This window comes from Octopus sinensis, linkage group LG25 (genome assembly GCF_006345805.1).
Source record: "Octopus sinensis linkage group LG25, ASM634580v1, whole genome shotgun sequence".
NCBI lineage: Eukaryota > Metazoa > Mollusca > Cephalopoda > Octopoda > Octopodidae > Octopus > Octopus sinensis.
The window spans coordinates 10,852,214-10,868,263 of NC_043021.1; the positions used below are offsets into that span (position 1 = coordinate 10,852,214).

The 16,050-nt window shown below is 39.6% G+C and overlaps 1 protein-coding gene across 15 annotated transcripts in view; it reads right to left on the reverse strand.

The window, feature by feature from the left end:
- The window catches only part of LOC115224513 (fibrillin-2-like), a 202,202-nt gene that overhangs the window by 91,546 nt on the left and 94,606 nt on the right, over window positions 1–16,050 (reverse strand). For 13 of the 15 annotated variants that reach the window (XM_036513124.1, XM_036513126.1, XM_036513125.1 and 10 more), the window contains 7 exons: window positions 13,480–13,617; window positions 12,161–12,298; window positions 10,604–10,741; window positions 8,666–8,803; window positions 7,276–7,413; window positions 5,294–5,431; window positions 3,798–3,935 (listed from right to left, as the gene is read on the reverse strand). The exons of 1 other annotated variant lie outside the window; for it this stretch is intronic. In XM_036513124.1, coding sequence (XP_036369017.1) covers window positions 3,798–3,935; window positions 5,294–5,431; window positions 7,276–7,413; window positions 8,666–8,803; window positions 10,604–10,741; window positions 12,161–12,298; window positions 13,480–13,617 — 966 coding nt within the window. The remainder of the gene's footprint in view (window positions 1–3,797; window positions 3,936–5,293; window positions 5,432–7,275; window positions 7,414–8,665; window positions 8,804–10,603; window positions 10,742–12,160; window positions 12,299–13,479; window positions 13,618–16,050) is intronic. One more of the 15 variants, XM_036513131.1, reaches the window with a different exon arrangement.

Here is a 16,050-nt window from a genome sequence, read left to right on the forward strand (position 1 = left end):
ATAATTAATACTTCCAATTACTACTTCTGAGGTTTCACTAGCTATGAAACATATGTAGCCTGGATTTTATCTACTCCAATTTTTATATATATATATATATATGTATATACATGTGGCTGTGTGGTAAGTAGCTTGCTTACCAACCACATGGTTCCGGGTTCATTCTCACTGCGTGGAACCTTAGGCAAGTGTCTTCTACTATAGCTTTGGGCCAACCAAAGCCTAAGCACAGAATGACTGTGTGGTAAGTAGCTTGCTTACCAGTCACATGTTTCCGGGTTCATTCCCACTGCGTGGCACCTTAGGCAAGTGTCTTCTACAATAGCCTCGGCCAACCAAAGCCTAGGTACAGGAGTAGCTGTGTGGTAAGTAGCTTGCTTACCAACTAGATGGTTGTGGAGGCACATGGCCTAGTGGTTAGAGCAGCGGACTCACGGTTGACAGATCGCGGGTTCGAATATCAGACCGGGCAATGTGTGTGTTTATGAGCGAAACACCTAAGCTCCACGCGGCTCCGGCAGAAGGTCATGGCAAACTTCTGCTGACTCTTTCGCCTCAACTTTCTCTCACTCTTTCCTCCTGCATCTTGCAGCTCACCTGCGACGGACCGGCGTTCCGTCCAGGTGGGGAATCTATACATGAAGGAAACCGGCCTTTATGAGCCAGGCATGGCTTGAGAAGGAACAAACAACCAGATGGTCCTGGGTTCATTCCCACTGTGTGGTACCTTGGGCAAGTCTCTTCTATTATAGCCTCGGGCCGACCAAAGCCCGGGCACAGGAGTGGCTATGTGGTAAGTAGCGTGCTTACCAACCACATGGTTCTGGGTTCAGTCCCACTGCGTGGCTCCTTGGGCAAGTGTCTTCTACTATAGCCTTGGGCCGACCAAAGCCATGTGAGTGGATTTGGTAGACGGAAACTGAAGGAAGCTTGTTGTATATATGTATACTTATATGTATGTGTGTGTATATGTTTGTGTGTCTGTGTTTGTCCCCCTGAACATCGCTTGAAAACCGATGCTGGTGTGTTTATGTCCCCGTAACTTAGCAGTTCGTCAAAAGATACTGATAGAATAAGTACTAGGCTAACAAAGAATAAGTCCTGGGGTCGATTTGTTCGACTAAAGGCGGTGCTCCAGCATGGCCGCAGTCAGATGACTGAAACAAGTAAAAGTGTATACATATATATGTATATGTATGTATAGTTTAGGAAAATCAATAAGCTGTCAATAATAGTTTTAAATACCGGAGCTAAGAGCTACCAAGCATTCTCATTGGCTATTATGATAATAGACGCTATAAAAAACCGCTGAATAAAAGGGAAGTGTGTGTGGATATATGTATGAGTACATAAATACACATGCATGAGTATGGGCATGTACATATATGTTTGTGTGAGTGTGTACGTATGTAGACATTATGAATGCAGGAGGTTTCGATGTACTGTGAGAATATGGTTGCGTGTATTTTTTTATCTTTTTTCCTACCTATTAGAGTAACTTCCCTTTTATTCAATGGTTTTGTTTGTTTTTTTATTTATAGCGCCTATTGTCGCAATAGCCAATGAGAATGCATCGTAGCTCTTAACTCCGGCATTTCAAACTGAATCCTATTACGACAGCTTACTGATTGTCATAAACTATACATATATAAATTCCTGTTTACCTAATATCGAAGTCTCATTCTCTGGTAGTCATTTTATTATTATTATAATATATATATATATTAAACCCTCCTTCTTTCCTGAGCGTCCAGTAATACTATACTTGTTCCACATCCTCGAGTTGTTGTGTTTTCTCTGTTTTCATGTTTGGATTAACTATATATATATAATATATATATATATCATCATCAATGTGAAACAAGACGGAAAAAAAAAAGAGTACTCAAATACCAGGGGTAGAGTTTTTAACAAAACTGTCCGACGAACGGGAAACTCCAAGTAACAGGTTTTGTTGAATTTCTGCTGCTTTTAAATAAAGTATATATATATATATATATATAGTTAATCCAAACAAGAAAACACAAAAAAACACAACAACGCGAGGACGTGGAACAAATATAGTATTATTGGACGCTCAGGAAAGAAGGAGGGTTTAACGTTTCGAGCGGAGCTCTTCGTCGGAAACATAGGAGAAGGAGAGATCCAGAGAAGGGAAGACAGAGGAAAAAAATCGCCAACGGTACACACAAGGTCACATATATATATATATATTATATATATATATATATATATAACAATTTAGGAGTGACCTTAACAGGCCATTCGTCCACCAGAAAGAGCAGCCATAACTCACACCGCCAAGTAGTAGTAATTCAGAAATTAGGTGAAAATTTTAAAAACATTTACCCTAATTCATCTTTTAGACGATGCATCGTTTCTGTGTTATTAATGATTAAATTAGCTTAATTAAATTAAATTAAGCCAATCTACCATAGGTCACACTTCATCAGTAAAAAACCTGGAGAGACAAATATACACGAGGCGTCTGTATCGATGCCTCCGGAATATCTGTCTTAAAATTTTCAAGACCGACGTATTCGCGCCAAACTTATCAGCAGTAAATATAAACTGCCGATTCAATCTCAGAATTATTCAGAAAATTATCAATTAGTCAATTTAGGGTAGCAAAAAATTCAATAGAAATTTATCGCTACCAGCGGCCTAGTGGAAAAGAGAAAATAGTCAAAGACTAAATATATAAATATAACAATTTAGGAGTGACCTTAACAGGCCATTCGTCCACCAGAAAGAGCAGCCATAACTCACACCGCCAAGTAGTAGTAATTCAGAAATTAGGTGAAAATTTAAAAACATTTACCCTAATTCATCTTTTAGACGATGCATCGTTTCTGTGTTATTAATGATTAAATTAGCTTAATTAAATTAAATTAAGCCAATCTACCATAGGTCACACTTCTTCAGTAAAAAACCTGGGAGAGACAAATATACACGAGGCGTCTGTATCGATGCCTCCGGAATATCTGTCTTAAAATTTTCAAGACCGACGTATTCGCGCCAAACTTATCAGCAGTAAATATAAACTGCCGATTCAATCTCAGAATTATATATATAATAATAATAATTATAATAATAATCATAAAATGACAACCAAAGAATGAGACCTTTTTGATTTACTATCAGGTGACTGGTCAACTCTTTATATTTATATAGTTTGTTTCTTCTCAAGCCATACCTGGTTCATTAGGGCCGGTCTCCCGGATTCCTCCACCTTTATATTTATATACAGCACCAAATTCACTCACAAGCTCATGCCTTGTGAAATGAAGTGCCCATGGGAGAAGCTACTCCCCCAAAATACAATGGTACCATAATTAAACCTTTGGTTTTGAATGAGCCATCTTCAACACACAACAAAATAATCCATCGTCTTAGTGTGAGACGTTTTACGCAGTTAGCTAATTAAGCATCCATCAGTGAGGTAATTAATACATCAGCACAGAGACTTGGGAGACACTTGCTGCCGACCGCTCATCCTGGCGCAGCGCAATCACCACAGGAGCAGGGACAGCCGAGGAGGGACGGATTCGGTCAGCAGAGCAGAAACGCCAGATGCGGAAAGCCAGAGCCGCCTGCACCAGTAGCACGGCCCCTACCCACTTCTGCCCCACCTGTGGGAGGGGCTTCCTTGCCCGGATTGGCCTCACCAGCCACCTCCGGTCTCATAGCGGCAGTTCCACCAGATGATGTCAGTGGTCATCTTCGAACCCGAAGGACGAACATTATTATTATTATTATTAATTAATACAACATGAAAGATAAACAGTGTCACCAACCTGTTTGGCAGTTGTTGCCCTCATATCCAGCCGCACATCCACCACTGGAGCAAACACCAGTCTCACGGCTACATCTGCTGTTGTTTGCACAATGACATGTACTGTGGCAGTTTGGTCCGAATTTACCAGTAACACATGCTGTAGAGTAGAACATGAGCCCGTAATAATTATAATGAAATCGTAAACTAACATAGTATATTGTATATATTCACACACACACACACACACAAAGAATACACAGTCAGTTGACTTAGCAGTCATCTCGATCATCACAGTTTTGGCCCCTAAACACAACCGTTCTGTTTGCTGGGCCCAACTTGACTGGGGTTTGGCGCCTTCCCAGTCAGACTGTCTTGTTGACTGCTCCCTTCAAGGTGGTCACTATCTGAAAGAAGCCCGTCGTATATAGGTATACATATATATATATATATATATATATATATATATATGTATGTATGTGTGTGTATATGTTTGTGTGTCTGTGTTTGCCACCCCAACATCGCTTGACAACTGATGCTGGTATGTTTACATCCCCGTAACTTAGCAGTTAAGCAAAACAGACCGATAGAATAAGTACTAGGCTAGCAAAGAATAAGTCCTGGGTTTGATTTGCTCCACTAAAGGCAATGCTACAGCATGGCCACAGTCAAATGACTGAAACAAGTAAGAGTAATAGTCTCAAATTTTGACATGGGGGTGGACAGCAAGTTCTTCAGGGGAGTGGGAAGCTAGTTACATCAACCCCAGTACATGACTAGTACTTATTTTATCAATCCAGAAAGAATGAAAGGCAAAGTAGACCATCATAGAATTTGGATTCAGAACTTAATGATGGATGAAATGCCACTGAGCATTTCAACCAGCACGCTAACAATTCTGCTAGCTTGCCACCTTCAACAATATCTCAATATACTATTGGATTGTCCAGAAAGTTTGTGCCGATTTATAGTAGCTTACCTTTCGACTTATTTTAGAACATGGTCAAGTCCATAAAATAGGATTTGACTACACCTCCATTTAGAGCACAGTTTAAGCTGTCTTTTCGTGGAAGAATATTCATGTTCCTATAACCTGTGTCAATTCTGTAACCCTTTAAAATGGAAGATAAGCACTTAATGCTTTGGGAACCAGACAAACATTGCTGCAGCTTGGCTGGGATGTGTTACCCCACCTTCCATATTCACCAGATATTGCTCCTTCGGATTTCCACTTATTCAGGTCTCTGCAGAATAGTCTTAATGGTAAAAATTTCAATTCCTTGGATGACGTAAAAAGATACCTTGATGAATTCTTTGCCATGAAACCACCTCAATTCTGGGAAGAGGGTATTTTCAAGTTAAGGGACGCATTGTGCAACAAAATGGTTCATATTTGGTTGATTAAAAATGTAATGGCAAGTATTTATTGACCTTTTTCTTTCCTTTAAAAATCAGCACAAACTTTCCAGACAACCCGATAATATGTTAGAAAAACAGTAAATATGCTACAACACTCACCATTTTGACAGTTGCTGCCTTTGTAACCTGGAGCGCATCCTCCACTAGAACACACTCCAGTCTGGCGGTTACACTTGCTGTTGTCTGCACAGTGGCATTTATTTTGGCAGTTTGGTCCAAATGCATTTGTTGTGCATGCTGAAAGAGAAAAATGAAGTACTGCTTGGGATGATGGTGATGGAGATAATCATGGGTAATGGTAGTAGAAGTAGTCACAAGGTGATCATAATGGTTGGTAGTGATGGCAGTTGTAGTGGCTGAGATGTTGATGATGGTATTATAAATATTATAATATACATTATACATATACATCATCATCATTTCGCGTCCGTTTTCCATGCTAGCATGGGTTGGACGGTTCAACTGGGGTCTGTGAAGCCGGAAGGCTGCATCAGGCCCAGTCAGATCTGGCAGTGTTTCTATGGCTGGATGCCCTTCCTAATGCCAATGCCCTTCCTAACGTCAACAAATATACATATATCTATACAAGCATATATACATATACACATATATACACACATGCTCCAGCATGGCCACAGTCAAATGACTGAAACAAGTAAAAGAGTAAAGAGTAAAAAAGTACATAAAACTTTCTTTTGTTTTCTGTGTAAGTCGGACCCTTTTATATACATATGTATATACACATTTTTGTATTTCATGTATTTAATATACTTTAGATATTGATCAGACTAATTTGTTTATCCCTACACTTACATATATATATATATATATATACTTTTATTCTTTTACTTGTTTCAGTAATCTGACAGAGGCCATGAGTGGACAAATGAAAGAAAAAGTCACTTAACACATTTAGTAGGAGTTATTATTATTATTATTTAAGACAGTTTCATTTGGTTCCATGTGGCTTAAAGTGTCACAGGCTTCTAATAGGAACATGGTTCATTCAGGCTTAGATTCAGTAGTGGAGAAGTATTGGAAGTCCATGATGGCTACTGGAAAATGGGCTGCTATTGGTCAAGGTGGGGTACATGATGTTGTTAGAGGTGAGATCGGCAGCTCAGCAACACCAGATGTGTGAGAAAGGAGAATTTCTTGGCCGACTGGCTGGATGGGGATCTGGTGGTGTCTTGCTGTTTGAGAAGCTGACAGAAGCAAAGCAAGCAAATGTGTGTGTATATGTCTGCCAAAAAATCAAATGGAAATTGTAGTAGTGATACCCATGCCGGTGGCACGTAAAAAGCACCATCCAAGCGTGGGTGATGCCAGCGCCAACTTGACTGGCTTCTGTGCCAGTGGCAAGTAAAAAGCACCAACTGATCATGGCCATTGCCAGCCTCCGGTGGCACATAAAAGGCACCCACTACACTCTTGGAGTGGTTGGCATTAGGAAGGGCATCCAGCTGTAGAAACACTGCCCTAGATCTATCATGGACGTTTTAGCGGCTGACGTATGTTTACGTTTGCTATCGTGTACTTTATCTCTTTAGGTGCACGCACTCGCCGTCCCGTGCATTATCTTAGCTATTTTAGGTTACGTTCAAGTCATGAGACTAGCAGTAGACCAATGACATGCGGATACTTTACATGCATAATACTGTGTTTTGAGTTGTACCACACGCAAGCTATTTTCTCAACTTGAGCAGAATAACTCGTGCATGTCATATTATGATAGATAGCTTCACATAGTTCGTTTTCATAAACCGGTAGACGTAAATGTACGATGCTATGTTATTGTAACGGTGAAGGTAAATAGATGCTAGCTCGTTGGCACTTGTGTGGCCTCATTAAATAAAAAAAACGGAGCAGTGTCTTGCATGCTTCGGATAATACCGGTTTCAAGGGGTTAATGTCAGGCTGAATTCTTTGAATATTTTTATCTCAAGCCATACGACTGGCCACGCCATGAACAAGTTTGGGAAGGATCTGATAAAAACATTCAAAAGAAAAATATTAACATGCATAAAATAACCCTTGTGAAGCTCAATGAATATTTACAAAGTCCTATTATTTTCACTAACCTTTTTGACAGTTGTCGCCTTCGTAACCTGGGGCACATCCTCCACTAGTGCATACACCTGTCTGTGTGTGACACTTGCTGTTATCTTTACAGTGACAGTTACTTTGACAGTTTGGTCCAAATTTACCTTTTACACATGCTGAAAGAGAATCACAAAACAATGACAAATTATAAGGAAATCAGTTGTGAGTAGAAACTCGCTAAGGGGTGAGTGGACAGCAGGTGAAAACGCCAGAGGAAGAACTCATGTCAAACAAGTGTTTTGGCCCATTAGCAACTGATACTTTAGGGAAGCTAGACCCACTTAGATCATAACTCATAGGGACCCTCCTACTGTTTTTGATATGCTAGCTTTAGTGGGGATTGAACACTGTATCTTCAGGTGATCTTATATCATTGAACTGTCATGAATATGGCTCTGCTATGAAGACCACTGCAAGAATTTACACTGTATCTATTTCACACTGCGTTTCATTCCTGCTATGTTTAGCAGCATGCAGTATTCCTTTTCAGCTCCAGCTAACATTTCTCCTTATTCATAACTACATTGGGCTCTTCTCAGCTGTCTTTGACAGGCATTTGCTCATCGATGTTCTTTTGTAACCTTTGATTTTGAACTGACCTCGTCCTATATAACTGATTAATTTATCACCTATACTACAATTGCCTATAATGTAAGGGCCACTATTACTCAAAGCTGGTTGTTCTTTTACCCCCACTACTCAGGTACATCTGACCCACTCATCTCAGCACCTCTCATTTTGTTATGACTGGCCTCACTGGCCCAGCACAAACCACTATTTCCAGTCCTTCCACTCTAGGACATTGGTCCTCTAGAATTGTGTCACTTCTGAGATACGGTCTGGGAATCGAAACCACAATCCTATGACCACAAGTCTGCTGCCCTAACCACTGGGCCATTGCACCTCTTACTGTATACATAATACAATAATGTTATAAAATTGTTAAGGCAGGGAGTTAGTGGAACTGTTAGCACATCCATCTTTACATTCTGAGTTCAAATTCCACAAAGGTCAACTTTACCTTAAGGCAGTGACCTGGCAGAACTGTTAGCATCCCGGGAAAAATGCTTAACATAATTTTGTCTGTCTTTATGTTCTGAGTTCGAATTGTGTTGACGTTGACTTTACCTTAAGGTAGCAAGCTGACAGAACCATTAGCATGCTGGGCAAAATGCTTAGTGGCATTTTGTCTGTCTTTAAGTTCTGAGTTCAAATTCCACCAAGGTCAGCTTTGCCTTTCATCTTTTTGGGGTCAATAAAATAAGTAGCAGTTGAACATGGATCGATATGATTGACTTAGACCTTCCCCAGAAATTACTGGCCTTGTGCTGAAATTTGAAACCAATGCCATAAAGTGGTTACATTTACCTGTTTGACAGTTGCTACCCTTATATCCTGCAGCACATCCTCCACTTGAACACACGCCTGTCTGACGATTGCACTTCTTGTTGTCAGCACAATGACATGTATTTTGACAGTTTGGTCCAAATTCGTTTCCACTACAAACTGTAGAAAAGAAAAAGAAATAATTAATTTGAATACTTCATTAAAAATAAATCTAAACATGGAAAAAAATATGAATTAAAGCACCATCTAAGCGTGGTTGATGCCAGTGTCACCCGACTTGCTCTTGTGCCGGTGGCACATAAGAAGCACCATCCAAACATGGTCGATGCCAGTGCCACCTGATTGGCTCTTGTGCTGGTGGCATGTAAAAAGCATCCATTACACTCTTGGAGTGGTTGGTGTTAGGAAGGGCATCCAACTGTAGAAACATTACCAGATCAGATTTGAACCTGGTGCAGCCTACTGGCTTGCCAGTCCTCAGTCAAACTGTCTGACCTATTCCAGCATGGAAAAAGCCTGAAACTATTTGGAGGAGACGGTAATCAATTACATCAACCCCTGTGCTTGAAAGAGAAAGGCAGCACTCGAAGGATTATAACTCAGAGCATTAATGACTAGCTTCCAAGAATTTGTTTAATATGCAAAACTGGTGTATACAATAATGTTACACTGCTATATCTAGTGGTTATTTAAGCAGTTCTATATTTAAGAGATGAGGAATTATGCACATTATTTACATTTGACGGATATTTGTCCTCATCTTTGTTGTTAACACAACGTTTCGGCTGTTATACCCTCCAGCTGTCATCAGGTATCTTGGGGAAATTTTGAACCTGGGTTCTCATTCCTAAGGTATTTTTCGATGTTATTATTATTATTGTTAGTGTTCAGGTCACTGCTTAGAATCAAACTCGGAATAACGTAAAAACACTTCTGGCTACAATTTCTATAGAATATCTGTATAGATAAACTTAACAAGTGATAACTCAGAACGTATAGACAAATAAAATGCCACAATCATTTTGTTCAACATGTTTATAATTCCATCAGCTCATCTTGAGCTAAAAGAAAATAAAAATCAGAAAGAAGTAATGTAAAATTCCTTATGCTTTTTACTCTATAGCACTCAGGTTACCCTGTCAAATGTAATATTTGTTTATACACATTGTTTTGAATTAAACCTACCTGATCTCAAAGCTTCAAGATATTTTGATGATCTGATTGTTTATTTTTAGAATGACATTGTAGGGTAGGTGTAAAAGGCCAGAATGTAAAAGAAGATAAAACAGGTAGAATATCTGAACTGGATACAGCCAGTTTAATTGCTAATGGGTTAACCTTTTTGTTACCATATTTTTGTTAGATACACTGCTTTTGGTTCAGTTAATTTGGAAAATAAAGAATTTAGTAAAATAACATTGTCATTATTAAGCTGGTGTTTAATCCCTTTAAAACAGAAAAGTTTTATCATAGAAAAAGGGACGGTTTCAGGCAGGCTGCATTTAAAATGGTTGAACAACTAAATTTCTATTGTGAAGTATTATATTACAAGCCTGTATGATAAGCACTCAAGTTCATAATGATTACACAGTTAAACACTATGTCATTGATTGTTACCATGAAAATTGCAATTTCTTCACAACCATTGGAGCATGAAGCACTCCTCATGAATGCATGTTTGTGAGATGGTTGTGATCTGTAAACAGTTTTGATCATGAACTGGAAAGAGAAGCATGAACATGCAGTGTGTATGTGCACACTGAATTCGTAAAACAGAAAAGAATAAAAATGCAATGTGCATGTCAAAATAAAATGGAAGAGAAGAATAAAACAAGTTATACAATGGTCTGCGTTCCATGTCTGACACCATTATCATGCAGCTATGCTCCAATTTTCTCATAACTAGCTATAAATTTACAGCTGTAGTAGATAATATGAGAAGCATATCACATCACCAACCTGTTTGACAGTTGCTACCATCATAACCAGCAGCACATCCTCCACTAGAACACACACCACTTTGATAATTACACTTGCTCTTGTCAGCACAATGACATGTCTGCTGACAGTTTTTCCCAAATTTACCATTTTTACATGCTGCAAGAATAAAGGAAAAAAATATTGCAAAGTATTAGTCGAAAAACAAATTCAGAGTAATCTGAGTACAAAAGAATTAAAGACATAAGAAGTTTTACATTATTTCTTTATGGTTATTATTTTCTTTCAGATTAAGGAGACAAGCTGATGGAATTATTAGCATGCTGCGCAAAATGCTTGCAGCATTTCATTTGTCTATATGTTCTGGAGGTGCAATGGCCCAGTGGTTAGGGCAGCGAACTCGCAGTCGGAGGATTGATTCCCAGACCGGGCGTTGTGTGTGTTTATTTAAATATACCTTAAGGTCCACGAGGCTCCGGCAGGGGATTGTGGCGACTCCTGTTCTACTCTTTTGCTCCAACTTTCTCTCACTCTTTCTTCCTGTTTCTTGAGTAACGCTGCAATGGACTGGCGTCCCCTCCAGCTGGGGGGAACACATACGCCATGAGCCTGGTTAGGCTTGAAAAGGGCGCATAAATAAAATAAAATATGTTCTGAATTAACCCTTTAGCATTCAAATGTATGGCCAGATTAAATGCTAAAGAGTTTAATATTAGTTGAAAAACAAATTCAGTACCAAAAGCAAGCACCCTATGAATAATGATGACGGCAGCATCTTGCTGTCTGAAGAGCATGAAAAAACACAGAACAGCGTTAAGTGGTTATGTAAACCAATTCATGATGCTGCAGCACTTTTATTCCTGCCTGCACTTTGTAGTTTCAAAGTGAAAGTCAGTCTGTCAATCCGATTCCACTCTTTAAAAGACTTGGAGGTTTTATGTGCCACCTGCACAGGGGCCAGTCCAGCAGCACTGGCAACGACCTCGCTCGAATGTTTTTTCATGTCCCACCGGCACAAGTGCCAGTAAGGTAACACAGGTAACGATCACACTTGAATGGTGCTCTTAGCGCTCCACTAGTAAGGATTCCTGTCATCGAATTTGATTTCAATTTCGATTTCGCTTTTGAATTCACTTGCCTCAACAGGTCTTCGCAAGCAGAGTTTAGTGTCCAATGAAGGAAAGGTACGCATAAGTGGGCTGGTTACACCCTTGGTATAGGCCACAAGGTTATGGTCTCACTTGTGCTTGCCGAGTCTTCTCAAGCACAGCATATTTCCAAAGGTCCTGGTCACTAGTCATTGCCTCGGTGAGGCCTAATGTTCGAAGGTCATGCTTCACCACCTCATCCCAGGTCTTCTTGGGTCTACCTCTTCTACAGGTTCCCTCGGCGAAAATCTGCCTCAACGAAATCTATTCAACCCATGCAAACATAGAAATGCAGATGATGATCATCATCATCATCGACGATGGCGACAACAATAAAACCTTTTACTAGTTGACATTTGCATCGGTCAAGTACAATTGTACACACAAACCAAGGATAATACCAATGAAATATACAAAGTACAACACTTACCTGTTTGGCAGTTGTTACCTTCATAACCAGCAGCACATCCACCACTGGAACAAACTCCAGTGTAACGATTACACTTGCTCTTGTCAGCACACTGACATGCACTTTTGCAGTTTGGTCCAAATTTACCAGGTATGCATGCTATAAGTAGAGTACAACATTATTATTATTTTATACAAGCACAACAGATTAGACTGCTGGAAAAAAATACCTAACGTTAGGCTACAAGTAACACTAGATGCCAAGAACCACCCTAAGTACTTTAACTTATTATTATTAATAATAATAATAATAATAATCATTAATAATAATAATCAGTAACTTGCCCAAGATGCCACATAGCAGGACTAAATCCAAGACCACATGGTTGGGAAGCAAACCACCAACCACACATCCATGCCTATGCCTATATATGGCAAATGTTGAGTATTTTATAAAATAAAAGAAATAAAGAAACCTACTCATAAAATGTACAGTTTCTATTTTGATTGTAAACAAGTCACTGTTCATTGATGAAGGTAATCATCATCATCATCATCATTGTTTAACGTCCGTTCTCCATGCTAGCATGGGTTGGACGGTTCGACCGGGGATCTGGGAAGCCAGAAGGCTGCACCAGGCTCCAGTCTTATCTGGCAATGTTTCTACAGCTGGATGCCCTTCCTAACGCCAACCACTCCGTGAGTGTAGTGGGTGCTTTTTACGTGCCACCTGCACAGGTGCCAGGCGAGGCTGGCAACGGCCACCATAAAGGTGAAGCTGATCTTCGTCTGTCTGTCCATAACAACATATATGTAGAGGGAGGGAAGAAAGAGAGGAGAAAATTTGTTGAGAGAGAGTGTGTGTGACTGAAGGATAGATAGGTAGTGCTGTCACCTTAGTAACTAACAAGTTTTGGTTAAAACGCAGGAAAGAAGTCTGTTAACACTTTGCAACACAGACTAATTTTAAAAAAGACTATATATATATATATATATATATATATATATATATCTGCCAGATCTGACTAGGCCTGATGAAACCTTCCAGCTTCACAGACCCCAGTTGAACCGTCCAACCCATGCTAGCATGGAAAACAGATGCTAAACGATGATGATGATGATGATGATGATAAACTACTTAAAGCTATTTATTTTTGGTTGTTTGTTTCTGTGTGTTTCTATATGTCCTTCAACATATAGACAATGTGACACAGATCTTAAAAAAGGGCAAACTTTGAAAAAACTATGAATGTAAGTGCATGATTAACAAATATTTTTATTGGTAGTATAGTGGAGGGTAACAAACTTGTGTTTATATGAACGACATGCTGCAATACTTACCTGTTTGACATTTGCTGCCTTCATAACCAGCAGCGCATCCACCACTGGAACAAACACCTGTCTGACGGTTACACTTGCTCTTGTCAGCACAGTGGCACGTATTTTTACAGTTAGGTCCAAATTTAGAGCCACTGCAAACTACAAGAGAAGAAAGGAAAAATTTTGTGTTGATAAAATGTAAAAGTTTAACAGCTACTTCCCATGCTGGCATGGATTGGACGGTTTGACTGAAGGCTGGCAAGCCAGGAGGCTGCACCAGGCTCCAATCTGATCTAGCAAGGTTTCTACAGCTGGATGCCCTTCCTAACGCCAGCTACTCCAAGAGTGTAGTGGGTGTGTTTTATGTGCCACTGGCATGCTCAAATGATAATTTGTGGAAAATAGCTTTAACTCCTTAGCATTTAAACTGGACATGCTTGGTCAACGTTTTATGTTTAAACTTTTCAAATCCAGGCTCTGACACCGACCATACAATGTCATTCTAGAAATAAACAATCAGATCATTGAAATCTTGAAGCTATGACACAATACATGATTAATTTAAAATGATGTGCGTAAATAAGCATTACATTTGACAGAATAATCAGAATGCTACAGGGTTAAAGGAAAAAAAAACAACAAAATAATTTAATAGTATAATTGTAGTTCTTTATGTCCCATGATCATGAAGATAAATAACACCTACATGTATGAGAGGGTGCAGAAAAATTCCTGGCTTTGGGTAGAAAAAATACAGAAAGATCCTTTAATTATGATTTTATTCAACATGTTCCTCTCTCAAATTCACACACTTATTGCAGAGGTCTTTCAGCTTTTCTAAGCAATGTAAAAGAACTCAGAAGGTTGGGCCTCCAAATAGGCCTTTTGTGATACCCTTAAAGCCAGGAACTTTTCAGCAGTCCCATTTAGGGTTGAGGCTCCGACTGCCAGTACATTAAGTACTTGTTGCTTTCATCCTCATCTCCATCACTGTAGGGCTTTGCTTCTTGCCAGCACTTAGAATTTTAAAGTGAAAGTCAGTCTGCCAATCCAGTCCTACTCTATAGATTTGGAGATTTGACTACAGATGGCTGCAGTGACCAGAAAGCTGTAGGTTTTACAATGGCCTTCTCCAAGGCGAATTGCCTTGCAGGGTTGGAGAGTTCCACTTGCCCTGGAGTTGCTGGAAGGATGTCAAAGAGGATACCAGACCATCTGAAGGACTTCCTTCCTTGATATGCTGTCGAGGTTGGCTCACCTAGTCTTTTCCTTTCCCAAAGCAATGAAAGTTTGCGTTTGAAGTTCCTTCCATAACAAGTAAATTAACCCATAGATGGGACCCAGATATGCACTACTAACCAGGGTCAGAATAGTACTTGGGAACAATAATGACTAAGAGGTGGCTCCACACTCCTCAAGACCCTGGAACTCCTGGATCAAGGCCTCCAACTACAAGATGCAGTTCAAAGCCATAGCCAGGCCAACATCTAATACTATATATTAATAAAAAAGAACATGTCAGCATGTTTTAAAAAATTACACATGTTTGGAGCAACAGATAATTGAATTGGTAGTGATAAGATTCTAAACACACCACACAACAAGCCGATATAATACTGCCATCATATTAAAAATACCACAACAAGCCGTTATGATACACACTGCTATCATACTAAACACACCACAAGAAGCCTGAATAATACATACTGCTACCATATTAATATACTTTCAAATATTCCATGCTAGCAAGGGTGGGACAGATTCACAAGAACCGGCCAGGCAGAACCCTGCACCAGACTTCTGTAACTGTTTTGGCAGGATTTTTACAGCTGAATGCCCTTCCTAACACCTACCACTCAGCAGAGTGGTGTGTGTGTGTATGTGGGGGGAGTCCCTCATAACCACTTGACAACCAGTGTTGGTGTGTTTACATTCAGATAGCTTAGCGGTTTGTCAAAAAAGGCCAATAGAATAAGTACAATAAAAAAAAAAGGTAAGCCTGGGGTTGATCTGATCAACTGAAACCCTTCAAGGTGGTGCCCCAGCACAGTCACAATTAATGACAGACAAGTAAAAAAAAAGAAAAAGATATTTTCAAAATTAATTGAAACCAAAACAGTGTATTATAATTAAAATATGACAAGGTGTAGGAGTAGCTGTGTGGTAAGTAGCCTGCTTACCAACCACATGGTTCCAGGTTCAGTCCCACTGCATGACACCTTGGGCAAGTGTCTTCTACTATAGCCTTGGGTCGATCAAAGCCTTCTGAGTGGATTTGGTAGATGGAAACTGAAAGAAGCCCGTCATATATATGTATATATTTGTATATGTATGTGTGTATATGTTTGTGTGTCTGTGTTTGTCCCCCCAACATCTCTTGACAACTGATGCTGGTGTATTTGCATCCCCGTAACTTAGCGATTTGGCAAAAGAGACCTACAGAATAAGTCCTAGGCTTACAAAGAATAAGTCCTGGTGTAGATTTGCTCGAGTAAAGGTGGTGCTCCAGCATGGCCGCAGTCAAATGACTGAAACAAGTAAAAGAGTGTTAATACATTCCCACTTGGTGTAAATACTCTGTGTGTAAACCTT